The 26,582-nt window shown below is 46.9% G+C and overlaps 7 protein-coding genes across 7 annotated transcripts; 3 read left to right on the forward strand and 4 right to left on the reverse strand.

Annotated features, from left to right (window-relative positions):
* Window positions 1-17: 17 nt before the first annotated feature.
* On the forward strand, window positions 18-1,901 carry PEX2_067670 (Major facilitator superfamily domain, general substrate transporter; the record flags this gene model as incomplete). The annotated part of the gene is made up of 5 exons (XM_016744038.1): window positions 18-239; window positions 307-975; window positions 1,038-1,437; window positions 1,498-1,598; window positions 1,674-1,901. 5 exons carry the CDS (start codon window positions 18-20, stop codon window positions 1,899-1,901), a joined length of 1,620 nt encoding a protein of 539 aa, XP_016599751.1.
* A 4,877-nt stretch (window positions 1,902-6,778) lies between these two features.
* PEX2_067680 (glycoside hydrolase family 43 protein) lies at window positions 6,779-7,888 on the forward strand (the record flags this gene model as incomplete). Its single annotated transcript, XM_016744039.1, has 2 exons — window positions 6,779-7,102; window positions 7,214-7,888. The coding sequence occupies 2 exons, from the start codon at window positions 6,779-6,781 to the stop codon at window positions 7,886-7,888; spliced, it is 999 nt and encodes a 332-aa protein (XP_016599752.1).
* A 419-nt stretch (window positions 7,889-8,307) lies between these two features.
* Window positions 8,308-10,131, reverse strand: PEX2_067690 (BCS1 and AAA domain-containing protein; the record flags this gene model as incomplete). The annotated part of the gene is made up of 1 exon (XM_016744040.1): window positions 8,308-10,131. The coding sequence occupies one exon, from the start codon at window positions 10,129-10,131 to the stop codon at window positions 8,308-8,310; it is 1,824 nt and encodes a 607-aa protein (XP_016599753.1).
* Window positions 10,132-14,928: 4,797 nt separating this feature from the next.
* On the reverse strand, window positions 14,929-16,761 carry PEX2_067700 (Amidase; the record flags this gene model as incomplete). The annotated part of the gene is made up of 1 exon (XM_016744041.1): window positions 14,929-16,761. One exon carries the CDS (start codon window positions 16,759-16,761, stop codon window positions 14,929-14,931), a length of 1,833 nt encoding a protein of 610 aa, XP_016599754.1.
* Window positions 16,762-17,810: 1,049 nt separating this feature from the next.
* PEX2_067710 (putative MFS drug efflux transporter) lies at window positions 17,811-19,493 on the forward strand (the record flags this gene model as incomplete). The annotated part of the gene is made up of 1 exon (XM_016744042.1): window positions 17,811-19,493. The coding sequence occupies one exon, from the start codon at window positions 17,811-17,813 to the stop codon at window positions 19,491-19,493; it is 1,683 nt and encodes a 560-aa protein (XP_016599755.1).
* Window positions 19,494-21,233: 1,740 nt separating this feature from the next.
* On the reverse strand, window positions 21,234-23,391 carry PEX2_067720 (protein kinase family protein; the record flags this gene model as incomplete). The annotated part of the gene is made up of 5 exons (XM_016744043.1): window positions 21,234-21,478; window positions 21,667-22,160; window positions 22,497-22,750; window positions 22,814-23,032; window positions 23,146-23,391. The coding sequence occupies 5 exons, from the start codon at window positions 23,389-23,391 to the stop codon at window positions 21,234-21,236; spliced, it is 1,458 nt and encodes a 485-aa protein (XP_016599756.1).
* A 427-nt stretch (window positions 23,392-23,818) lies between these two features.
* PEX2_067730 (nucleotide pyrophosphatase/phosphodiesterase family protein) lies at window positions 23,819-26,045 on the reverse strand (the record flags this gene model as incomplete). Its single annotated transcript, XM_016744044.1, has 3 exons — window positions 23,819-24,231; window positions 24,285-25,551; window positions 25,611-26,045. 3 exons carry the CDS (start codon window positions 26,043-26,045, stop codon window positions 23,819-23,821), a joined length of 2,115 nt encoding a protein of 704 aa, XP_016599757.1.
* Window positions 26,046-26,582: the final 537 nt, after the last annotated feature.

Below are 26,582 nucleotides of genomic sequence, written 5' to 3' on the forward strand. Positions count from 1 at the left end.
TAGCCTTGCGATCAAAAATGTCGGGCAAAAGCTCCTTCTCGCTTGACTCGAAGCAGCCGTCTGTTGCGATTCTTCAACAGACGTCTATCCCAATTAAAAATTACGGCGCAACAAGTGGGGTGTTGGCTGCGGGTGGCTCACTGGAGTTCTATGAACCCATTGCGGAGTACGAAGGGAGACATCGATATGATCCACTTGCCGAATGGACGGAGAAGGAGGAGAAGCTACTAGTCCGAAGGGTAATGAAGTCCCTTCCCCGAATTCCCGCATGGTGGATCAGCCGACTAACATTTCACTATAATCTAGCTTGACTACAGGATCTGTTCTTGGGTCTGTCTGATGTTCTTTGCCCTTCAGCTGGATCGCGGTAACATCGGACAAGCGTTATCCGACGGAATGCTTGATGACCTCGGGTTATCAACTAACCAGTACAACTATGGCATGACGATATTCTATCTTTGCTTCCTGTGCGCAGAGGTGCCGTCGCAAATGATTTCGAAAAAGCTTGGGCCCGACGTATGGATCCCTATTCAAATGGTTCTTTGGAGTGTAGTCGGGATCTCCCAGGGCCTAGTCAGCGGTGAGCATAGCTTTTATGCCACTCGTGCACTGCTTGGTCTGATTGAAGGTGGTTTCATTCCCGATGCACTTCTTTATCTATCCTACTTCTATACAAATAAAGAGCTGCCCATGCGGGTCGCCTTCTTTTACTGTTGCTCCAACGGTACTGCTATTGTTGCGGCATTCTTGGCATTTGGAATTCTGCGCATGCGATCCATAGGCAGTTGGGAAGGCTGGAGGTGGCTATTTGTTCTCGAGGGTGCTTTAACTCTCATTATTGGTGTCATCTCTTGGTTCTATCTACCTCCGGGTCCGACTCAGACTGCAAGCTGGTTCAGAGGAAAGGATGGTTGGTTCTCAGAGAGGGAAGAAGTCATTATGGTCAATCGAGTCCTGCGAGATGATCCAGGAAAGGTAAGTATAAAGCGGGTGGCCTTTTGAAACTCGCCCGCACACATACTAACTCTGGACCATAGGGTGGCATGCATAATCGTCAAGGTCTAACACCAAAGCTTCTATGGGACGCTCTCATGGACTACGATCTTTGGCCAATGTATCTGATCAGCCTTACGCTCCTGGTTCCAACAAATCCCGAATCGGCATATCTGACCCTCTTTTTAAGGTCACTTGGCTTTGATACATTCGAGGTCAATCTTCTGACCATTCCTGCAACCGTTTTGTTCTTGATCCAATTGGTCTTTTGGTCTTGGGTGTCCGAAAAAATTAACAACCGCATGGCCATTGTGCTGTTTTATTCGTTCTGGGTTTTCCCTCTTTTGATGGCACTAGAGTTGTTGCCCGCGACTGCAAGTCCTTGGAGCTGGTACGCAGTTACGGTGCTGGTTATTGGCTTCCCCTACGTCCATTCTATCAACGGTTAGTGCTGATATCTTCCAACAATATATCTTGGATTCTCTGACGCTGTTCTTATTATAGTCAGTTTGATCTCGCGGAACGCTGGTTCCGTGCGCACGCGCACTGTGGGCAGTGCAGTTTATAACATGATTTGCCAAGCAGGTTCTATCATTTCTTCCAACGTACGTATCCCGAAACCTCCAATGTCACTTTTCATATAATTAGTCGAGTTATGGCTGACAAAACCTCTTTGTCAGATCTACCGAACAGATGATAAGCCCTACTACCGAAAGGGAAACAAGATCCTTCTCGCCATCGTGGCATGGAACGTTTTGGTCACCATCTTCATTAAGTTCTACTATATACGGAGAAACAAAACACGCGAAGAGGTTTGGAGTGCTATGAATCCCGAGCAAAAACACCATTACCTGAGCACAACAAAAGATGAGGGCAACAAAAGGTTGGACTTCCGATTTGCCCACTAGTTCTCGGCGAGGAATTATGATGGTGCATCCGCACTAGACGGTTTACGAAATATTTGGGAAACAATATATATGCAGCTATATCGGAAGTGATTGTTGAAATACAAGCGTTGTAGAACCCTTTGTGCAGATTCTTATGGTCTTATTGACTACCATCTTGATTGAATCGATAAGGATCGTAGTGAATATAAGACCTGAAAAAAAAAACTTTCAATGCCTATGGGGTTTTTCCAAGGCCACAAGAACATCGAAATTCTTTCTAGTCGTTATTCAAACCTTTTAATGATATTCGACTATTTTTATTTATCTTGGGAGTTTTATAATGTTATTACGTGTTTTCTCCTATTCCACATTTGGCAATTGTGTAGCGATATTTGCTACGTGCAAACTCTTCCTTGTTTGCGAGTTTTCTTCGTCTCTCCTCTCCTCTCTTGTCAATGTATCATCCTCCTCTACAGATGCTATGGACTGTTACCCACTTGCTCTAGACAATGATATAATGTCTTCCAAACTCTACACATCTCTCTCAAGACTCTAGGATGTGGAAATCAAATGCCAAAGGCAAAGACCAGACTGCGCTTGCGCCGGTGAAGACCTCGCCCTCTTCTTTACCTAATGCTTTCGGCGTTTTGGGTATGACCATTCCTACTGAATAGTTTGTGCTTGATTGTGAAGAAGGCACCCATCCCGTCTACTTGGAAATATCTTTCTACTTGTCATGTACCAAGTCGACTCTCTTTGCGGTAAGGGGAAGGTGACTTTTAGAAAATCGACAATTTATTCAGCAAAGTGTGTGTTCACAGCCATGTCAGTTTCAAGTACCTGTTACTCAACATAACTAAACTTTTGTCGCCCTAGCCTCATCCCTCCGCTTATCAGTCCCCATGCATTTTCTGGAAGCGACATGGAGAGGCAGATTATCCACCTCTCTTAAAATGGCAACCAGTTTGAGGAGAAGAGCAAAAGATATGCGACATCGAACAGCTGCCCAGTCTTGGCCTTGCTGGAGTAACATCATGGTGGTCAGTCTCGTGGAAAGGCTGGAAGCCTCGCTGGGACACATCTTCAAAGTTTTTCACAACGAGGGCAAACGGGTTATGCCTCGCCTTGAATAGCCAGGTTATGCAATAATGTGATAAGTCCCAAAAGGACCCCGGAGGGACTATGGGGATGATACCGTTATCCACCACATGTTACTGATTCATAATGTCTTGTCTCTAGGTCTTAGCAAGAAGGTTGAAACATACATGGAGACAAACTTGGATAGGCCGATGATCAATCCTGCTCGAAAGCAAACCTTGCATCAGCGTTTTATGGCCCTGATCTCAATAACTAGATTATCCTTAGCGCTATTAACTAGACTAGTGCCAACAATGTTTACGAAATTCTGTACAGCATGCTGTCGGAAATCTTATCTTGGTCTGTGATGGTGCCATTCCTGGATACATGGTTACCGTTGCCACTGTTGACAATATCTCTGGCGAAGAGCACTAGACAGATGTTGAAGTCTGTGACCAGCTCTCAAATCTTGCTTCCAGTTGAGCAGTCGAAGCGACCGCAGGAACGCAGCGAAAACTCTGAGTCGGAACCAGCCGATTAGCAATGTCAAAGACTAGACATAATGGAAAGAATCAAAACCCCCGATGATCGAGGGTATGTCCATGGTCATTTAGGATGGTTTTTATTGGGGCCTATATTTCCTCGCTCAAAATCTAATGTTCAACGTCTCCCTCTCCTATTATCCAGTCTTGGTCGGTCATGGCCCTTGTGTAAACCCGCTGGATGCTTGATGCTGGCGCTTTGCTTCTGAGCAGCGCAAGCGAGATAATCAGCTTGCTTTTTGCATTTTGGCAGAGAAAAATCTGTTTTTATTGGCTTTGATGGGTCTAAGATGACACAATTCTAGGCAAGCTCTTAGTAACACCTTGAAACCGGAAGGTATGCAGGCGGTGTTTCTCAGGAACCGTGGTGCTCCAAAGCAACCAATATATCTTGATTCCGGTCACACTGTCCTCGCTTTCGTATTTTATATCCTTACCTCAAGGATCAGACAACGTTACTCTCGCCCCGCACTTTTGTTACATCGTAAAATCTCGGGTTCTCAGTGTTGTCGCCCTCATCATCCCTGTCGAGCTTTCGACGCCGATCACAGAAACTAGTTAATGCATGGCCCCTGGTGATATCATAACGTGACTTTAAAAGCCCTCACCGACTAGTGAGCATTCAATTCCCACAGTACCACTCGTGGGAAGAGAAGGCCCCCACCGTTGTCTGAGCCGTGAATCAAAGTCAACATTAGCCTTGGGATTCGATAGGAGAAGTCAAGAGAAGTTCTCAATCCCACTAATCTACAAAATAGAGTAGTCTATATGCGCATAAAGTAACAGCATAATCAACTTCAAAGTTCATCTTTCAAGTTCTTCTCCCCCTCTGTATCCTTCCTAGCCAGTCTCCTCGCAAGAGCCTTGAACCTCAAACTACTACCCACCTCCGAACTCCCCAGCATAGCAGCATTAAAAATGATATCCTATCACTATAATTATAATACGCCTCAGGATCCGTGGAAACTTGGCCTGATCACATCATATTAGTCGACACAATCCCCCAACTCGCCCATACACAAGAAGAAGAAAATAAGAACAGAAAAGAAAAGAAAAGAAAAGATTATACCTTTACAATCCCCCTCTCCCTCCCCAGAAAACAACCCAATCATCTCCAAAATCACCCCGGGTGCAAAAAATGCTACCCCGTTCACAAAACAGAACGACTTCTGCTCAGGGTGACTCTCCACCCACCCCCTAACCGTTGCCGGCAGCGTGGCATAATCCGCCCGCACAACCTGATAACCATCCGGGTGCTTAGGCATGCTATATTCCCCAGGATACGGCTGGGCCGTGAACAAGGCCTCGAGTTCGGCGGCCGCCCACGCTATCTGCGGATGAAGGTCGTCCGGGTTAACTGGGTAGATCTCCGCATAGAAGTAGGCCGATGTCTCGCAGACGATCTCGTGAGGTTCCTCGGCTGTAAGGAGGGGCTGGTTGCGGATTTATTTTTTATTTTATAGCTTAGGTAAAAGATATCATCTGGTAGTGTGTATGTTGTACAACATAGTCTAGCGCTTCATGACCATCTCAGCCGCTGTAATGCGGGGTAGAAATGAAACGGAACAAGCTTGATGTTGCGTGCCATGCATGACTTGGCCAATGAGGTCATTTATTTTCGACCTGATGTTGATCGCAGCCTAGAAATGATAAATGATCGCTCGATTGGACATAATTTACTAAGAGATTTATGTCGCTACTTATGGTTATTATACTCCGTAGTTGCTTCTATTTTCTTTGGTGGAATCCACAACATATCTCATTCTAAAATTGTTTTTTCTTCAATGTTTTATTGTTCTAAGTTTGGCCATTTGAAGACTATAAGTTCAGATGATAGAAATAATCCATATTGTATGTTATATGAGCATAGAGCCATGTGTTCCCGGTGAGCACGAGTGCCAGCACATGAAAGCCATGCGCCTCGTGTGACCCAACTCGGTCCCCTGGGGCCCTGAGGGTGGCTGTCCTATTCTCCCGCCCTATCATCTTGGCAAAATATACTCCGTATATCCGCTAGGGGTAATTTGTCTGAGGTATCATATCTGGGCTGCATATTTCCGGGTTATTTTCTCGTCTTCGGGTCGCGCTTTCTTCGGCGTTTGCCGCCCTTGCATCATGCCCTTTCTGGACTTTTTCCCCCCTCCATACAACATAGTGAAATTCCTAGATTCAAGGCAGGTCATGTTACTAGATTTTCGAAGTTTTTACCTTGATCGACGATCATAAGCCCTCAGTCTGAAGTGCCTTGCCGCATCTGGCCGACCTTGGCGATTTTATTCACATATTCTAGCTCAATCCACATATTCCAATCCGGTCACCCCTAGGCAACCCCACATGAAGATTAACTCTGACCCGTAGAAGATCTTCTGGCCTAATCTATCTACGCCGTATCATGGCTTTACAACGCAGCTGAACTCAGGCTGACTTCACCGGCAGACCTATGACATACTACATGCAGCCATACTAGCAATTAATCGTTAGAAACTAAGCCCAGCAACGTGGATACGCATGGCATTTACCCAGTCATCGTGCAGTGATCTAGGGATATCCGGTCGTTTTCGGAAGCAGAATTCTAGACTCAAACAAAACAATGTTCCGAAACTGAACAAACCCAACATCCTTTGTGCCCTCGCTATTCAAGGTCCTCGATTGCGAGGGGTTGAAAGAAAATCATCTTACCAAGGTTCTTGTTAAAAGTCTCAATTTGCTTCCCTTGAGCTCATTTTGTTTTTTTGTTTCTTTTGTTTTTGTAGTCCCCTGGTGATCCAGCCCTTCATTCATTTGCAAGCCATCAAACCGCCTTTCAGGTCCCTCCCGAGGTCCATACCTTTTGACTTTCAAGTACTCTATAACGCAGGCCGATAATTGGGCTCCGCTAATAATCAAATTCATATTTAAAATATACATTGAGAACACGAGGTGCCAGCACGAGCTCGCGCATGAGTGGATGGCCCAATTTACTCTTCGTCGAGTCCCGGTGCCAGCTGATGAATCCCCATATCAGGCGTTGCGGCTGTTAGTTATTCTTCTTTCGCTTGCTTTCACCTCTACTGTTCGGAGTAAGTATGCTTCTCGGAGCCAAGAACACGCCCAGCATGTGGCCTTACATTGATTGTCTTGGTACCCTAACTCCAATGCGGACTCTGTTCCCCTACCTTCGGACAATAGCGGTCAATTCTACATATAAGAAGGACTTGCCTCCTTGCCCTGCTTAATTTAGATATACATGATCAGCGACTTTATTCTTTCAGCCTTCTTCACCCTGGTCATTCTTCCAATATGCGGTCTTCTTTCATGAAATCCACTTCCACATGGGCTCTACTAGCCCTATCCCTTCTTCCTGCCGCCCTGGGCTCTCCTCTATTTGAGAAACGAGTAAAGGGCCCCTGGCTGGGCCTGAATACCAATTTCCCAGATCCCAGCTTCATGAAAGCGGCCGACAACAGATGGTACGCATTCGGCACCAACGGTAACGGAAAGCGGGTCCAGGTAGCCGTTTCGGATGACTTCAAAACATGGACACTTCTCGATATCGAAGCCCTCCCCACATTATCAACATGGGAAACTGAGAACGATCACTGGGCACCAGATGTTGTGATGAGAGTAAGTTTTCTCGGCTTCCGAAAAAAGAAAACCGAAGCAACCCTAACCCAAACTCAAACTCAAACTCAAACTCAAACTCAAACCCAAAACAAATGACTAACCACCTCCCAGGATGACGGGAAGTACGTTATGTATTACTCTGGCGAAGCAAAGTCAAACCTCAGACACCACTGCGTCGGCACAGCCATAGCAGACAACCCAACAGGACCTTACGTCCCAAGCAACACACCCCTATCATGCCGTCTCGATCAGGGCGGGTCGATCGACCCATCAGGCTTCAAAGACAAAGACGGCAGTCGCTATGTGGTCTTCAAAGTCGACGGTAATAGCGTCGGCCATGGCGGGGACTGCAATAACGGTATCGAGCCTCTTGTGTCCACGCCGATCTTGCTGCAGAAGGTTGGCGCTGACGGTGTCACGCCTATCGGGGATGCGGTACAGATTCTTGATCGTAATACTGCTGATGGTGATGGCCCGCTTGTCGAGGCGCCGAATCTGATTCTCCATGGTGGCACTTACTTTTTGTTTTATTCCACCCATTGCTTTACCGACCCTAAGTATGATGTGCGTTATGCTACGGCGGAGAGTATTACGGGGCCTTATACTAAGACGAATGTTCCTATGATTAATGCCCAGAATACCGGGCTTCTTTCGCCTGGGGGTGGGAATGTTTGTGGTTGTGGCGATCGCATGTTGTTTCATGGGTTCTGCACTGAGGAGAGGACTAGTAGGTGTATGTATGTGGCTGATGTGAATATTGATGGGAAGACGGCGTCTATTGCTTGAGGGCTTGGTTTTTCGTTTTTTTATTTTTTTTTTGATTTAATTATTTGCACTGCGGCTTTCGTTTTGCGTTGGACATTTGTCAAGTCTGGTCGCTTTGGATTATATACCCCGGGTTTTGAGGGCTTGCATGTGATATGTGATATAGCAATGAGATACTACTTCCGATTTCAGAACTATAAATACTTTTGACGTAGTCTAGAGCATAGTATCGTCCTACTCTTTGAAACAAAGAACTATACAAAAGGATGACCCTTGAAAAGGCAAGTGAGAAAGGAAATACACACTAGTACAGCAAGCTTTTATAAATTTTCAGGAACAATACTCTGACCTGTAAATAAATGCATTGAATTAGATTATTGATTTGGAGATGAGACTGCATTATCGTATCGTCGTATCGTGCTAGACATGCCTGCATGCACCTAAGCTTCATCCTTTTCGGTTTCGGTCTTGGCCTCTCCCTCTCCCTCAATAGCACGCTTCTTCTCCCGCGCCGTTTGCACCCACTCCGCTGCACCCTGAATCGCTACCTCTGGTTTCTCCTTGTGATTGAGAAGATATCCCTGGATCTCCGCAGCTGTAAACTCTCCACTCGGAATAATAGCAGCGAATTCAGACGCTAAATCCGAGATGCGAGACCGGAGGGATACGAGACCCTGCAAGTCTTCGGCATTATCCTTCTCCACATCCCCGTTACTCTCCTCAGATTTTTCGACAATCTCGCCATTTTCCTTGGCGATATTACCAGCAATGCTGCTTTTTGGCAACTTGACTGAACCATTGCTGCCATTGGTGTGGGTTGTTGGGGCTCCGCCACGCGTAATGTCGTTGTGCATCGTTCCGTAGATCGAGGTGAAAAGCTCTTTGGTGTCTGCTTCGCTTGTGTACCCAAAGCTAATCTTCATGTCGACACGGCCAGGACGGAGCAGAGCCGGGTCGAGCTTGTCCACGTGGTTGGTAGTCATAATGAGGATTCGTCCCTCACTAGCTGCAACACCATCAATCACGTTCAGAAGTCCTGAAAGTGTAATTCCGCCTTTCTTGGTATCATCTTTGCTGGCTGTACTATCCGCTTCGGCGCTGCCCTCCTTGGGGGTAGCATCACTCGCGGGGGTATCTGAAGTAGATGTAGACGCAGATGTGGGAGCCCGAGCCTTTGTAATACCTGCTGAGTCAACATCTTCAAGTAGGATAATGCATCGACGGGGCAGTTCCGAGAATAGTAACGAAAGACTTTCCTCGTCCAAGGCTGTAGAGTTCAGATCAAGCAAGTAGAGTTTCAGTCCAAGGAGTCCAGCTGCTGCAAAGCATAAACTCGTCTTGCCAGTCCCCGGAGGACCGTGTAGAAGGTACCCACGCCGATACGGAATTCCACGGTTGGTATACCAACGCCGCGTGCGAGGGTGCAGGTATTCCTTGATATCATCGAGAAAGTCGTCCTTTTGTGCTTGATCAAGAATAACAGTCGAAAGAGGACGTGGTAACCGCGCCATACAGCGATACCAGCTGAAAGATTGGCCGGCGGCAAACCGCGACCCGCGGTAGATTACCGTGCGGTTCCTGTCCCGGTCGACATACGCCTGCTGGGCCTCAGCTAGAAGTGTTTTCAAAATTGCGGGGTTCCGACCGAGACATGATATGAAGATCCGCTCGTTGTTCATGATGTACCAATTACCTCCCTCCCGGTGTTCGCGCTCGAGCATGAGCGGTCGGTTCTTGTACCAGAAGTAATGGCAGCCTTCAGAGGGTGTAAACCGCATCTTCTTGTACTTGTCTCGAATGGTAACCTTGGCCCAGTACGAATCGAAAGATGCGCTTTTCTTTCCGTTGAACATCTCATCCTCATCGTCCTCGTCTCTGTCGAGGTCCTCGTTGTCAGTTTCATTGTCGCTCCAGTAACTGTTGGTTTTGACGCCTGCGACGAATCGATTTGTATGTTTCATGTGCGGCTGGCGCGAGACCCAATACATTAAATAATTGAATGTCTCGTCGTCCAGGCGAATCTCGGCTCTTGACACGAACAATTCATTGAAGTGCTCCCAAATGACGAGTAAAGTGTATCGAGCAGTTGCACCGAAGACAGCGAGTCCGACCAGGACTTGCAGGTAGGCGCTGATATCGAAATTGAGGTAGGACATCAAAATGCGTGATATGAAGCCATAGCCAGGGACTAGGACCTCCAACATGGCCGTATCTGTCGTGGACAACGGCCCCGTTGTGTTGGGGATGGTGTGGTTGGAATCCATGATCTACAAACCTCAAGATCCCAGAATTATTTCGATCAGATTTTCAAGTATTAGGATGGGGGGATAGAGAAAACCCTGAATAGCAAAATCAAAGCACAGTCCAGTCTTTTATAGGTCCACGGGTTCCGGGGTAACTCACCTAAAGAGCCTCATGTGTTGGCCTCTCCCGCTCGGACACAGGAACGCGCTGAGCTGAGCTGAGGTGCTGCGCCTGACCCGCTTCAATTCTGTGGACTTTGCCTCGCAGGTTTCATCAGGGTTGATTGGATTGGACGGGGTTGAATTTAGTTGGGCTGCCTAGATGCGTCTGCCTGGACCTGACTCATTATTGTTGCAGATCGCTGCAGTGCCATTTCTCCCACGTCATGGCCCAGGATTGTAAAAAAAGAGTCAACCTATGGCAAGCTATGATTAAACGCTAGATTAGCATTAAATTATAATAATCAAAGATCATCCAAAAAAAAGAGCAAAAAAAGAAATCTCTCCCTCGGGGAATCGAACCCCGGTCTCCCGCGCTTATCGGTTTTAATGACAAGCGGAAATCATCACCACTAGACCAAGGAAGATGCGATGGTCGAGTTACTGCTCGACCACTTGGCTGGTTGATGAAGATATTAGCCTTTTTTGGCAGTATAAGCCAAAGAATAATAATCCCAATATGACTATCTCAACTACACAACCTCGAAAGTAGAAGTCCATCTGCAACACATAACTATCTACGAGTTTATGCAAGGTGCATTTATCTTCATATTTTTCTCTCATTATTGTAGCAAATATGTGCTTACCTATAGTAGTCTTAGCAATATATATTTCTCATTCGGAAGTCATGTTCTACAACATATATATCGACCTCACTTTCTACACTCAAACCCTACATAGTCTTTAGATACCAAGTGACTCTTCGCACAGATCCAATAGAATTATCTAAACATCAATTGTTATAGCAGCACACTGAACAATGGGAATTTTTTTACTCACATTTATTACCAGCCAGTTCTTTGAACGAAAGAGTACATTTCAACAAGAATACTAAGTAGACTGCGACATCGCCCGTCCATAGTAGACTTCCGCAAAGCTCGAAAAGCCCAACCCGACCCGACTCGACCCTCAAAAGGGTCGGGTTTCGGGCCTATTCCTAAAGCTCGAAGGGGGGGCTCGTTAGCCCCCCCCTTAGGTATCATATGATCTATATAAATTACAATATATTTAGAGCCTAGGGGTGAGCCGCCCCCCTAAGAGCCGGGGTCCGGGTCGAGCTTGAAAAGTTTGACCCCTAGCTCGTTGCGGGTCGGGTTTCGAGCGCGGACCTTGGGCCTAAGGTTGGGCTTTACAGAAGTCTAGGTGGCCGGCTCGCTTGTGAAATACGTTAGCCCATGCAGTCAGCTTATCGCGTGCGTAAATCAACCATGGTGGAGACAAAGAGACTTCTAGAGGTATGGAAAAGCTTGTACATACCTGTAACTTAATGAGAAGCTCTCGTGAAGGTTTGAGATGAATTCTCCGCGCTGAGCTTCAATGGCATCTTGCACGGCTTCTATTAATTATTTGGAGAACTATTATAAGCTACCAAAGTACGAGGGGGATGGAATGGGGCCTGAAAAATATGGCATTAAAGAAGCTCGGTACGGGTGGAAATAAAATATAGCTGGAGACTTGGGGGGTGTCTAGGTATTACGAAAGATGCGCCTGATTTAGAGTGGAGACTGCTGTCTACTTAATAAAATTCAATAAAGACCGTATTTATTTAAAAAGACAATAAAATTAATTATATTTACAATTTTTCTAAACCCTTGCATTTCTGAGAGAACCAATTGTTTAATCAACAAGTGCAAGTTTGCTTGCCGTTAACCCCTCATCTTTCACCAGTCCGGCGCTGAACATTCAAATTAAAACAACACTTCCTGTTTAGGTATAGTGAATATTTAGATTACACCAGTCAGGAAGTTTCTTTAATTAATGTTTTCCAAGGTCAGCTTGTATTATTATGTTATCAGCCCCCAGGGTCAAATCTCAGATCTGAAAGAAAAAGAGGGCATATCTAGCCTAGTCTCTTATCATCATTTCAGCCCGTTGGCTCTTGTCTGCGTACCCAGTTGAGTGCGAGTGTCATAAAACCAGCATGGCTGAGACTGTCAGAATATGTATGTTCCGCTGCCCTCTCGCATGTTTATCGGATATCTAGGCACCTAGTAGGTACCTAGGTAGGTAAGGTATTGTTTGTGAAACTTATTTGTGCCTGATATAGCCGCGCGTAGTAACCATGGCTGTTGGACATGTCGCCTCCGCAAAAAGAAATGCGATGAGAATCGCCCTGTGTGCTCAGCGTGCATTTCTCTCGAATTGGAGTGTCATGGATACGGCCCGAGGCCTGAATGGATGGATAATGGCGTACTGCAAAGAGATCAGGCCTCCAAATTCAAAAGTCTCGTTAGCCAGGCCAAGTCGAAAAAGGGAAGGCGACAGCAATTTCTCGCCAATCAGTCACCATTGGTTTCAACGATTGGCATGAGGTCTGCAGCCGCCAAGAGTATATCCTCGCCTGCGGCTGTTTCGCAACATTTTGTCGATGAGCAATTCGGGGCTTTTCCTCAAGACGAGTTCAATTATCCAGACAGTGGGATAGGGTCCAGTAATTCTATTGACACACTATGGACATTTTGGCCCCCAAACGACCTTTCTATCATGGATGATGCTTCGTTGGATTTACAGGGCTACAGCTCTACCTCTACTACCTATCAGAATCAACACTCGGCACCGCCTTTAGTATTGCCCATGGCTTTCGAAAATATCGTACCTGGAATGGATATTCAATCTCCAATCGATCAGAGTACCAGCTCCGTGTTGAACGAATTACATGGTAGCGCGTCTCAGAACCATGTATATCATTTCAAGGAAACAGCTTCAACGACCAATTACGACCACGTGGCATCATATTCTCAGATGGCAAATCCGAGTGCAGACACAGAGGATGCACTGTTTATGTACTACTTGGATGAAGTCTTTTACATCCAGTATCCGTTTTTTCACTACCAAAAGAAACAAGGAAGAGGTTGGCTTTTTGCGATCCTTCGAAGAGTCAAGTCGACATACCATGCAGCTTTAGCTCTGACCGAACGCCAACTTCTTTCAAGCTCACCACCGCGAAATAGTGACATTGCTAGTAGCCTGATTCGACTACGTGCCCAAAACAGTCACTACGACAAAGCCATTCAAGAGATGCAGGTGATGATAAACGATCAAAAGGCATCGAAAGGGCGTGGCCTCTTGCTTGATAGCATAGAAGTCCTCATGACTATACTGCAGCTTTTGTTCTTTGAGGTAGGTAAGCAGTGATCCAACTAGTCATAAATATGATACTAAGATCTTACACATGGAAGATTTTCAATGGTGGAAGAGAAAAATGGCAGACACATATGCGGACGGCATCTGGTTCCATTTATACACTCCTACAGGCCCGGCTTCCGCCTTTAACGACACCAGACGACTCTATCGTTCCACCCAGTGGAAGTGAGATGACCGCTCTATGCCCCGAGATTGAATGCGCATTTAAATTCGTACTCGGATCTTTCATCGCAATTGACATCATCTCTTCCGCTTCCACTCGATCAAATCTAACCTTTAACATAAGTCACCTACAAGTACTTGAGACTTTTGAAGTTTCCCTGGAAAGCCACACCGGGTGCCGGGATTCAGTAATGGCTCTTATACTGGAAATCTCCCTTTTGGACAAATGGAAGAGAGAGGCTCAAAGCGCTAACAAGCTGAGTTTTGTTGATCTGGTAAAACGTGGTGACGGAATAAGGGACCGTCTTCGGCAAGAGCTAGCAGCCATTGAGGGGAAAAATCATTCATGGGCAGGAGGAGAATCGTTGTTAGCCACTTCTTCAGCAGTCGCTACTGCTAATACCCCAACACCTACGCATCCAGATATCAGCAAAGTGTTCGTACTGGGAGCTATAACGTATCTCCATGTTGTCATTTCAGGTCCTTATCCAGAAGTGCCCGAGATAGCTGAAAGCATCTCAGAAACGGTCCTTGCTTTCAAGGGTTTGAAAGACCCACGATTATTGCGAAGTTTGGTATGGCCATTTTGTATTTCGGGATGCTTGGCGTTGGAGAAACATTATGATTTCTTCCGAGGTCTTGTTTCTAGAGCAGATATCACCCAACATGCTACTGGGGTGTGCTTGGAGGCCTTAGAAATCATGGAAGAATGCTGGAAGGCTAGGGTTATTTCCTCCGAGAGTTGTGATTGGGTTACAGCGATGCAGCGACGTGGTTGCTATGTTTTTCTAGGATGAAAAAAAGGAATAGAAGGACGAAGAAAAACGAGAAACGAAAATGGGAGACAGTATACTCAAAAACGCACGTACCAATCGGTTTGCAAAGAATGCTGTTGATATTATTTGAACAGGACAATGTTTTAACCATTTAGGGTTTCGGGTGGAAGCCCCATAGATCGTCGGCAGTCGTAGCTATCACTTGCATTTGGGAACTGGGCAGTTTGTGGGGCCGTAGTGGGTTTACAAGTCGAGCCTTGAAAATGATTAATGTGCATTGAACCATACATGAGATCTGTGTTCTAAATACAGAATGATATGAGCAAATAAAGAGGTTGAGTCTGCTGATTTAGCAGTTGATGCCCTAAGAATCAGTAAGGAATAGTGTTGAATAAGACATGACGAACGGTAGTAATAAAATTCCTCCGCCTTTCTCCGAAATATGCCAATAAAGCAAGGGGCTTTGCAAAACAGTGTTGCATAAGCTGACATCGGGGGTTATAGATGGCTTCAGATATCAAGCTACCGTGCTCCGTGATTGAACCCTAGCTCTAGTTTCCGAGTTCGCATCATGTAAGATCTCATCAATAAGTGCCATCGCTTGGTAAAGCCTTCTCTCCTGCAATCGGGGAGCTACAACCTGAACTGATAGCTTCGTGTTCAAATATACGCCCCTATCATTGGTGCTCTGGTGCCCTGTTTCTGATAGATCAGCATGACCTTGCAAAATAGGATTTACCGCCGCTTCCACACTGGAAGGGAACAGGTAATCAGAGGTTTGAAACATGTAGGAGTGGTATGAAAGACAGAATATTAGGGGGATGAAGGTAGAGAGCTTACACAAATCCCTGTTTCTCGAATTCCAACCTCCAAGGACTTCCGATTCAGGTAGTTCGTCCTTTAAATCGTCATTTGAGACATCTCTGACTGGCAGTGTTCCAGCCGGATAGTCCAATATGACAAATGCACTTGTATAACCAACACCATTCCACCTGTCAATTTCTGGCACTGGATGAGGAGCCACTGGACAGATCAACGCATCCATCTTTCTCCCATTCTCATCCCTCCAGATTTCCAACATTTCCTTCTCCAACGCCGATTTTCTGACATGTAATTCGCTAAGCTTCATCAAATCTGCAGGCTTTGTTCTTTTCAACCTTGTGCTAAGCCAGGTAATCAAAGGTTCCCCGGTTCTCTCAAGTATATCGAATGTATGGTTGTTCCCCCCGATACCGAAAAATGAGTTGACCAGTGAGTGGTATTTCTTGAAAGCTGGAGCATTGATCTCAACAACTTCGAAGCCGGCTTTGCGAAGAGCTTCTACCGTTTCATCAAGGACCTTGGCAACTGGTGATAGTGGCGTGGTAATGCCGTCAGCTCTCATAACTCCGAACAATGGTTTCCTTCCTATCTCCCCTTGCCCTTCCCACGACCCGAAAGCGACATTCGGATCTTTCTCCCACGGACTAGCATCTGCAATCGCTTTCAGAAACAGCTCGCAGTCTCTGACACTTGTCGCCATAAGTCCCGCACTAGCTTGCAACCCCAGTTTATCTATCCCAGGCAGCTGCCCAATTTCTTGGCCTATAAAAGGGATTCTCTGCGAACTCAGTTTGATGCTGTAGAGACCATTACACATGGCAGGTATGCATACTGAGCCTCCAATATCCGTGCCGATACCCAAAACACTGCCCCTCATGGCAATCAAGGCCCCTTCACCACCGCTACTTCCACCCGCTGTAACTCGCCTGTTCCGTGGATTCATAACACGCCCGAAGAGATGGTTATGCGAATCCAAGGCCATGAGAGTTTGCGAGACGTTGGTTTTGCAGTATAGTACTGCTCCCTGCTCGAGAAGTATATCCACCAACGCGGCATTCTCCTTTGCGGGATTCGCTGCAAGACTTGCGATGCCGATCGAAGAATCATACCCTTTGATATTGAACGTATCCTTTAAAGAAATCGGTATGCCATGCAGCGGCCCTCGTGTCTTGCCTGTTCGTTTGTATTCAGCATCCAGAGTGTGTGCTCGCTCGATAGCCGGTAAGAAGAGGATTTCCGAGAGACAGTTGGTGAGTTGCTGAGCGATGGCGGCACGCTTACAGAAAGCGGTGGTTACGGCTTCAGATGTGAGTGCCCGGGAATGGATAAGTTGAGAGAGTGAGGTTACGTCGTGCGAGGAAGTTATGGAGAGTTCGTCTGGAGTCAGGACATTGCTTTCTGAAACAAGGGAGCGGACGTCGAGTGGGAGAGGGTCGGGTAGTGCGTCGAGGAGCCAGCTTTTGGGGATGAGAGATTGAAGGGTCTTGAGTTTGCGGTGGGCAATGGCACGGTAGGTTTGGGGGGACATTGATTCCGAAAGTGCCCTCGGCGGTTGCTGGCTTATAACCACCTGGCGTTGAGAGAGTGCTCCGTCGAAGAAATGTTGTTCCATCCAAGGATGGAGTACTTGATCCTTGTGATCAAAGTGGGCAATAAAGGATTGGCCGACTGCCGTTAGCTCGACTCGTGACTTACTAGTAACTAGTACCAACTTGAACTATCGATTATATTTTTACTACTGGAGTTCTTTTATACGTATTTGATCTTTATTCTATTTCTTCTATGCCTCAAAAATGTTTAATTAGACATTTGATATTCGCTCGTGCTTAGTTTAAAGCTGCTAATTCTGGATTTTCATCCTCGTGGCTATCGGCTTCATTCTTGGTCATGTTCTGCACAATAGCCTGGCCTAGACCGGCGATGGGAGCATCCTTCTGAACCCTCGAACCCCTTGTCATCCGAGCAATTATGGAATAGAACCCTAAAATAACTTCCCTTATCTAATTAGCTAGTTAACCTGTTGATGGGCTAGTTATTGGAGATCAATGAATGGCCTAAGGAAAACATATCCTATAGATGTGCGCGCTAAGGCTAGCCGTTTTGAGACCCGCCAAACCCGTCAGACCCACTTGCCGCGCTGCACGCAATGCGCGGTAACGCTAGCTGACCGTGGATTAGATCGCTTGGACGGTATATGGGGCGCAGATCTCCGATCGGACTCTCCCGGTGCGCGGCGACGCTAAGCCTGATATTTCCGCCTTTGCTAGAACAGCTAGCAGCTAGCAGTTAGTGTTGGAAAATGGCCTCGTCTTTGGCCACTAGGCAGCTGCGACCCTGCCCTCTCTATCTTAGGATCTGCAACATGCAGTAGATATTCTAAGAGGTTGGTTGTGCTTGGTAATCTCTCTGTCTCCTTCCAAGGTTCCCTCTTCACATTTATCATCCTTTGTCATGTATATCGTCGGGAAACAAGAATTTTCTCCTTTTCATAGTGTTGTGGAATCTATTTAACCGATAACAACCAACAAGCTTGGGTACAAACTCTTCTGCAAGACAAGACAGGGAGCTCGACTCACAATGCAACTTGTGGCAGATTCTGGGAAACTCCCAAATCATCCCAAACTCGACACCGACCCAGGCCAGAGCGACGAGAGTACCACTGTTGCACCAGTCATTGACGATGCCGAAAAGCCAAAAGAGTTACATCAGCAGGAAAAGCGCGAGATCGGAGGTTGGAAATGGATTGTCGTTGTGCTGGCCATCTATAACTCGCAATTCCTATTCGCCCTCGACCAGACGATCGTAGCCAATGTCCAACCTGCAATTGTCGAGCAATTCAACTCCGTGGACAGGCTTTCATGGGTCAGTGTTGCCTTTCTCATCGGTGCCGCGGGAACAAACTTGGTATGGGGCAAGATCTTTTCTCAGTTCAATATCAAATGGGCCTACATCTCGGCCATCTTCGTTTTTGAAGTTGGTTCAGCTATCTGCGGCGCTGCTCCAAACATGAACTCCTTGATCGTGGGTCGAGCCATCTGTGGTGTCTCTGGAGCCGGTATGTATGTTGGCCTCATGATACAACTAGCCGTCACAACCACCATCCAAGAACGTCCTATGTACATCGGCGGAGCGGGCCTGGTCTGGGGTATTGGCACAGTCCTGGGTCCTATAATCGGTGGCGCATTCACAGACTCGTCTGCAACCTGGCGCTGGTCATTTTATATCAACCTCTGTGTTGGTGCCGTCTGCGCCCCCGTCTACCTATTCATGTTGCCCAACAAGGACCCGCGCCGCGGAACCAGCTTTGCCAACCGTGCTCGTGAACTTGACTACCTCGGAACCATCCTTCTGATTGGTGCGTTCTTTTCCGGAGTCATGGCTGTATCATTCGGTGGTGTTGTGTACCCGTGGAACTCGGGCAAGATCATTGGCGTCTTTTGCTGCTCTGGTATGTTGTTCATCCTGTTTGGCGTGCAGCAGACCTATGCTCTCTTTACTACCCCTGCTCGTCGCATCCTCCCCGTCGAATTCTTTAAGAGCCGCACCATCTTAATCTTGTTCGCCATGACTGCAGCTGGTGGAACGGCCCTATTTATCCCTATCTACATGACACCTCTCTATTTCCAGTTCAGTCGTGGAGATGGAGCGCTTCAGTCTGGCGTTCGACTTTTACCCTTTATCATGTTAATGATCTTTGCCACCATTTTTAACGGCACATTCCTGTCAAAGGTGGGGTATTACATGCCTTGGTACCTTGTGGGAGGTATCCTAGTTGTTATTGGTGGTGCACTCATGTATACGGTGGACACAGCGACATCCGTCTCCAGTATATATGGGTATACCGTCCTCATCGGCATTGGGGCTGGTCTTTTCTGCCAGGCATCATTCTCAGTTGGCCAGGCAATTGTCAAACCTGAAATGGTTCCCGCATCCATTGGTTTCATCTCAACTGGGCAAATTACTGGCATCACATTAGCCCTCGCCATTGCCAATGCGGTATTCCTCAACAAAAGTGAAGAGGGAATCAAGACCATATTACCAAACACACCAATCGCGGAGATCCAGCAGACTATCACAGGAGCCGGGTCTGCACTTTTCGACAACATGTCGGCAGACGATCGGCAGCGGGTGTTGGCCGTGATCGTCTCTGCACTAAGCAGCACATACATGTTGGTCATTACAGCTGGATCGCTGGTCACTGTGTTGAGTCTTCTGCTAAAGACAAACAGGCTGTTTGTGGCTCCTGTAGTAGCAGCCTGAGTGATTCCTTTCGGAGAGAGTGTTTGGGGAGGAGATAGCCAAACTACCGGTCGACTAAGAGTCCTGTACGGGGAAGTGGGCTGAAAGAAACAGTCTGTTTGTGACTCCTGCGGCAGCAGCCCGAGGGATTTATTACGGAGAGATTGTTTGAGGAGGTTATAGCCAAATTACCGGTCGACTGAACGGCCTGGCCTGTACAGGAAAGCGGGCTAAGAGAGAAAGTGTAGCTTGATTCCGTTCAACTTAGTCCCTGAGAGGCTTGGGATATCAATGGACGGAGTGATTCATCCATGCGGGAGAAACGGGTGCGACTGAGATTGTATCAAAACCATCCCTTTACAATTAGATAATTTTAAAAGGCATTTTGGTCAATGCTATGTTGATAAGAAAAAAAGAAAAAAAAAAAAAAAAACTTTTCGGAGATTTATGTGAATGTCAAGGCTCTTGCCTTCTTTGATAAGGGCAGCCAATCCATCCACTTTCTTGTATATCTCTGACAGTGTGTCCATCGGATTGGGTGCATATAGAAATATTTCAGGGATAGGAAGATTCTCGGTAAAGTCAATATTATTATCACAATTGTCTGTGTTGAGTGAAGGCAAAAGAGGAAGAGGAGTAAGAAAGAGGAAGCCAAGATAGCCGAGAAGAACTCTGAGGATGCTGAATAAAGACCGTCAGCATCAAAAGAAGCATGTCCCATAGATGAACAGGAATATGATGCTGGTGTAAAATATGGGAATTCCTTGGACTGCGCTTCCGAGATGGAGTATTCGGTATTAAGGATCCTGGGCCTCTGACTGTTATTGTTAATATTGTTTCGGTCCTAGATGGTTGTTAATAAATGAGGATGGGTAACGCTTGTCGTAGCTGACTCACACAGTTGGGTGTGATGAAAAAGAGCCTGGAGGATGAACACGGAAGTCAAGTGGAGATAGAGATTATGATGTGTTTGACTGGCCACTGGATTAGAGGAGTGGCGTTTGACGGGGAAAGGGATAGAGACCAAGGATAAAATGAAGGAAAGTGAAGGTAAAGTGAAGGTGAAGTGACGATCAGCTCACATGTTTGCATTGGATTATGATGCTTGAGACGTTGTTCTTTTAGCTGTCTCCCTACCGTCTTCCTGCTGTCCTCCTGCTGTTTTCTCGGCTATCCTTCGGTATTGTAGTGTATGATTATTTGAAATGGATAGTCATAAACTGTGGCATCTCGTGGCCATCATTAAACACTGATACACTATAGGCATAGGGCCTCTAGCGCTAGAGTAAAGGTGAAACAGCTCATGATGCTAAGATGACTAGAGCTAACGGGATTTGAGAACACATCGTATGTACTTGCCATATATAGTATCGGCAATGCCGCCGGCTTAGATCATCAAATTTGTGCCGCGGTATGCTCCAGCACGTCGAGCCCTTTTCGTCATCACTAGTGGTCAGGGGCGGGTGATGCCTCAGCTGCGGGAATGGTGTGTCTCAGCGCTGGTTATGGAAGCGCTGGTGTTGAAGTTCGAGCTGGGAGATCAGAGAGCATATATATCATGTCTTGCCGAGTGTGATATTGTCCTTGCACTTGGTAATGTGAGTTTTCTAATTTTACATTTTGAAAACTAGACCAACAAACAGGATGAGAACAAAGAGGAGTTCTGAAAATCTCAATAGGCGATCCTTGGAAAAAGATATACTTAGGAATCGCAGCACTATCGAATGATCTCTAAACAATATATGAACCTGAGCTTTGTATCTAAATAGCAGCATCCCAGAGTTTGACTGTGTTGTCACAAGATCCAGATGCCACCAATCGACCATCAGGCGAGGAGGCCACGCATGTCACCGATGAAGAATGGCCATAGAACGTTTTGTCTATAGCGCCCGTAATAGTATTCCAGAACTTTATTGTGTGGTCATCAGATCCCGATATCACAAATTTACCATCTCGTGAGAATGCCACGGAAGTCACAAGTCGAGAATGGCCCTCAAGCGTGTTGTCTATAGCGCCTGTGGTAGTATTCCAAAGCCTCACGTTCTTATCACCAAATGTTAACGCCACTAGTCCTCCATCTGGCGAGAATGCCACAGAACTCGCTCGTGAGCATCAAGCGTTGTATGTAAATCGCCCGTAGTAGTATCCCAGAGTTTGATTTGGCTGGGTATAGATCCAGATGCCAATAACTTACTGTCGGGTGAGAATGCTAGGAAAGGAACACTGAAAGGGTCCTTGAGCGTTTTGTATATAGTGCCCGTGATATTATTCCAGAGTTCGACTGTGCCACCGTCATATCCAGATGCCCCTAATTGGCCATCGGGTGAGAACGCCACGGACCTGACATATGAACTGCCCTTGAGCGTCCTATGTGTGGCACCCGTGATAATATTCCAGAATATGATTGTCTGGTCATCAGATCCAGCTACCACAAATTTGCCATCGACTGAGAATGCCACGCAAGTCACAGATTGAGAATGGCTCTCAAAGGCTCTGTATATAGCGCCTGTGGTAGTATTCCAGAGTTTAACTTTAAGGTCATCAGATCCAGATGCCACAAGTTTTCCGTCGGATGAGAATGCCACACAAGTCACCCGGGAAGAATGGCCCTTGAGCGTACCAGGAAGCATCATTCTGGCAGCCGTGGCAGTTTTTTGTTGTACTGGCTCAGACATTAAATTTTCGTTGCTAGAAGTCTGAAGAGATGATGTCTCCAATTCCTCTTTTCTCCTCGAGATGAAAGTTTCCAACGAATCTGGAGGCTTGGTAGTGCTCCATGACGCAAATTTTTCTGTCATTGACTCAGGCGCTGATGTATTACATGCCTCTTTATATGCAAGTGGAGCTGATTTACGATTATAGGGCAATGCGTGATCAATCCACCTGTGCTGTAAAGCATCTTTGGCTGACATTCTGCCTGCTGGGGTGGGATGCATAAGACATAAGACAAATTCAACTCCAAGTTGACTGACCTCGTTGGCCAAAAGTTGATTGCAAGGAAAGATGTCAGGCATTTGGACGTACTTGAAGAGCAATCCAACATGCTGGAATGTGGGTTGCTTGGTCAAAAGTTGGAACATAATCTCTCCAGCCGCCCAAATGTCAACGGCATATGGAGTACCGCGTTGAGAGAGTTCATAGAGTTCAGGAGCAATATATCCCTCGGTACCCCTCAGGGTTGTTGGTTTTCCAAGGCTATCTTCGATACGTTTGCTGATCCCAAAGTCTGCGATCTTGACCCACCAATCATTTGGTGGACAAGATCTCAAAAGGATATTCTAAATAAGGTTAGAGTTACTGGTCAGTTGAAGTGGTTAATTGCTATTGGACAACCGACTCACATTGGGTTTCAAATCACGATGTGCGTAGCCATTATCATGCATTAAATCAAGACCCTCAAGAATTTGGAACATGATGCCCTGTACCTCAAATTCCGGCAGTGGTTGCTTCTGGTCGTGTAGATAATTTTGTAGATCCCCCAGCTCAAGATATTCCATTGCAATAAATAAGCTCGCTTCGGTTTGATACCACCCAAAAGACTTGACAAAACATCGCTCGTACTGCTGATCTGTTAGTGGCTTTCATTGGGTTGACTTGCGGGAGGACAAGCCTTTGTGTGCGAGAATTTCGCAATGGCCTCGAGCTCACGGGCATAGTCTACCTGACGGCGCACCTCCATCTGCTTTGTTGCGCGGACGTGATTGCCATGATTCGTTCCTTTCGTGCATCTCTCCAGCCAAACTTCTCCAAATCCACCACCGCCAATCTTTTTCTCCCGCTGCCAGTGTTCGAATTTTTTGATTGGCCGCTGGGAAAGAGATTGCTGCTCATAGTAGGTGTGCACTATTTCGTGCTTGGCACCTGGTAGGAAATGAGTCTCAAGCTTAGAATCGAGAACCCAGTCTGGAACTCTCGACATCTGGAAAGACACGAGGGAAGGAGCGGGGAAAGAAGCGAATAATAAAATGAGCGAATAACGTAGTTGAGGCTTTGTGGTTTAATATATGTATAAAGCAGTAGAATCGTTATATAAGTGGGTTTGGAAATTCCTCGAGTCTTGGGGGAGGTTAGGAATGGAAGATGAGGGGTTTGTTCCAGCGGTAACCATGCTAAGCGCCTCACGGCCCCTGCATAAGCTTCCTTAGTAATTTATACTGCGCCCCGGGGCCATAATGTGACAAGATGGCTAAAACCAATGGGATTGGAGAATATGTCGTGAGTGTAGTGACCTCAGTGTTAACTGAACCAACATCGCTTCTCGAGAGAAAATAGAGCATTTAAACATTAAATACGTGAATATGGGTATCTATCAAAATGCAAGGCCAAATGGACAAAATGGAGCAAAATTATGAACTCTCAGGCTCCGGGTGCTTGCCCTGAACAGCATCAGCAACACCACCAGCCCAATTCTTTAGATCGTCAAATTTGTGCCAAAGTGTTCCCCACCACGTCGAGCCCTTTTCGTCGTCACTTTGATGGTCTGTAGCGGGTGGTGCCTCAGCTGCTGAAGTGGGTTGCGTTGCTGGCTGTACTGGTTGTGGGGGTGATGGCTGTGGGGATGGTGGTTGTGAGGGTGCTGGTTGCAATGGTCCTGCTGTTGCAGAAGTCTGAGCCGGGGGATCAGGAGGTGTGTCCAAGACCGGTGTGTTCGCGTCCGAGTGGAGGCCGACTGGCTTCAGCGGGAGCCGTAGTGTGCCGTTGCTCGGAAGAGGATCGACACCCAAAGAGTCACAGACAATGTTATATACCTCGATGTTTTCTATACAAATTCGTTAGGCCAATCTCGATCAATTGTTCAGAGTAGGTACTTACGGAAAACTTCAACCCGGCTGTTTGGCTTGTGAGGGAAGGCTGGGCCGCGCGCAATAAAGATTGCACGCATCAATGGATGTTCGTGGTCATATCCGTGAATACCCCGAGGATGGTATTCCTTCCCGATCTTCAAAGCCTCTTTCACGTCGAACTCTGACCGATTAACGATAGCCCACCCCGTCTTAGGGATGACCCACAACGGCGCAATGCGTTCGTTATTCGAGAAGTGATACCGTTCAGGCATTGTCTCCCGTGTGTAGAATTCAAAAGCATGCTCGTAGTCTGGAGCTACCTTCTCCAATTGCTTCCGGAGGGTTTCTAGATCCTCGGGGCGCTTGGGGCGTAGCCCAGCAGATGGCCACCCGTCAATATGTTCAATCAGATCATAATCAATGAGATCATCGAGCTGAATCAGCCTTTCCGTAGAGGTAGTGGCCATGCCGTGATCCGAGACAACCACGATATTGACCACCTCGGTAAGATTGCGTCGCTCAAGACCAGTCATAACGTCGGCGACCATACCATCCGCTTCGGAAATCGTCTTTCGAATCTCAGTGCTGTTAGGGCCAAATTTATGCCCGTCCTGATCAACGTCAGGAACGTAAGCCACGATAAATTGCGGCCGCTCGGGCGGTATCTGCGATTCATCCTCGAGACCTGGGAGATCCAAAAACTCTAGTATCCGATCCACCTTGCGAGGCAAGACTTCCGTCCCGTTGTATTTGTCCAAAAAGCTCGGCTCCTTGTCACCAATGTGCGCTTCAGATCCCGGCCACATGTGGATAGCGGTCTTTACACGCTGCTTTTCTGCCGTCACCCACAGCGGTTCCGCCATCCACCACTTGGGTTGCATGCTAACAGTGGGATGGGTATAGTAGAATTCCTCTTTCATATTCGGATCCCAAAATGTGTTGCCCACAATTCCATGACTCTCGGGGTAGAGTCCAGTCATGAGTGTAAAATGGTTTGGGAAGGTGACGCTCGGGAAGCTGGGGTTCATATATTGCGGGGAAACGCCATTAGCGATGAGGGAGTTCAGCGCAGGAGTGAGCCCACGGTCGAGAAAGTCGGCTCGGAAGCCATCCAGGGAGATAACGATAGTGGTTGGTGCAAACAGAGCCGTGCCGTTGGAGAGCAAGAGTGGAGGGTGTGCTCGTGAAGATCGGAAACCGCTCGAGGCTTTATACGCCCCGAGGAGGAGGATGACGAAGAGAATCGCGACGAGAGTAATTATAAACAGGATTTTTCGCCATGAAGGCCGTGGAGGCTAAGCAGTGGATGTGTTAGTAGGTGATGTAGAAACCAGCCACGCACGGTACGTCTTACCGGCTCATATGTGTATTCGCCTTTTCTATCCAAATCTAACGACGATCCGCTCAATAGGGAAGCATTGTCGTCACCAATTCCCTCTTCCATCTCATACATCAGCTCACCGTCTTCGCTGACTCTCTCTCGACGTGACCCTCTCCGCTGTCGCCGCTCCTTTTTCGTCTTGCCGATCTTCACAGTGCTACCATTTGGGCTGAAAATCCTCCGCAGACCATGTCCAGTACCACGGCGGATCAGAAGATTTTCAAGTTCCTCTTCATCTTCTAGGACTGCCCTATCGTGCTCTGCGATTTCTAAGGTGCTGCGGTTCTGGTCGAGGAGGGCGTCATCGTCGGAATCGGAGTCCTGCTCGGAAGGCGACCGCAACGAAGATGCATCGTTGTCGTAATTTGCAGGAGAAAGAAGGGAATGACTAGTGTCTGGGCGGCGCATTGCTAGCCTGATGAAGACATGGAAACCAAGCTGAGATGGAGAAAGGAGATCAGAGGATTGCCAAGACCCAACAATCGTTTGCGATAAGCCCGATAGGCCCGATCTATGAGAATTGCTCCGTCTGTGTTGTTTACTTTGTTTATTCTTGATTATTTACCATTAACTATGATAAGGTGACTTTGGGAGGAGCAATTTAGACTTATAGGTACACCGGAATTTGATTCTGCAAGAGGTTTTAACAATATATGGACGATTTGGGTATACTGATCTTAAACTAGTGGCTCTGTCACTATGCACTCACATCTTAATGCTACATATATATTAGCGTAGTTCTGGGCCGGACTGGCATTGTAGAGTAGTCCCACTCCACGCCCGCGGCGCTGGCTAGTAGCTAGAAGCCTACTAGTAACTAGGCAGCGGGGGATACATGGCCCCTGTAACCTCCACGGCGCTGCCCGACTCCTTTACCCCTTATTGACTATCACGGAGCATCTCGGTGAGTCAATTCTGACCAATTCTTTTTCCCTTCAAAACCAC

Source organism: Penicillium expansum (genome assembly GCF_000769745.1).
Source record: "Penicillium expansum strain MD-8 chromosome Unknown contig224, whole genome shotgun sequence".
NCBI lineage: Eukaryota > Fungi > Ascomycota > Eurotiomycetes > Eurotiales > Aspergillaceae > Penicillium > Penicillium expansum.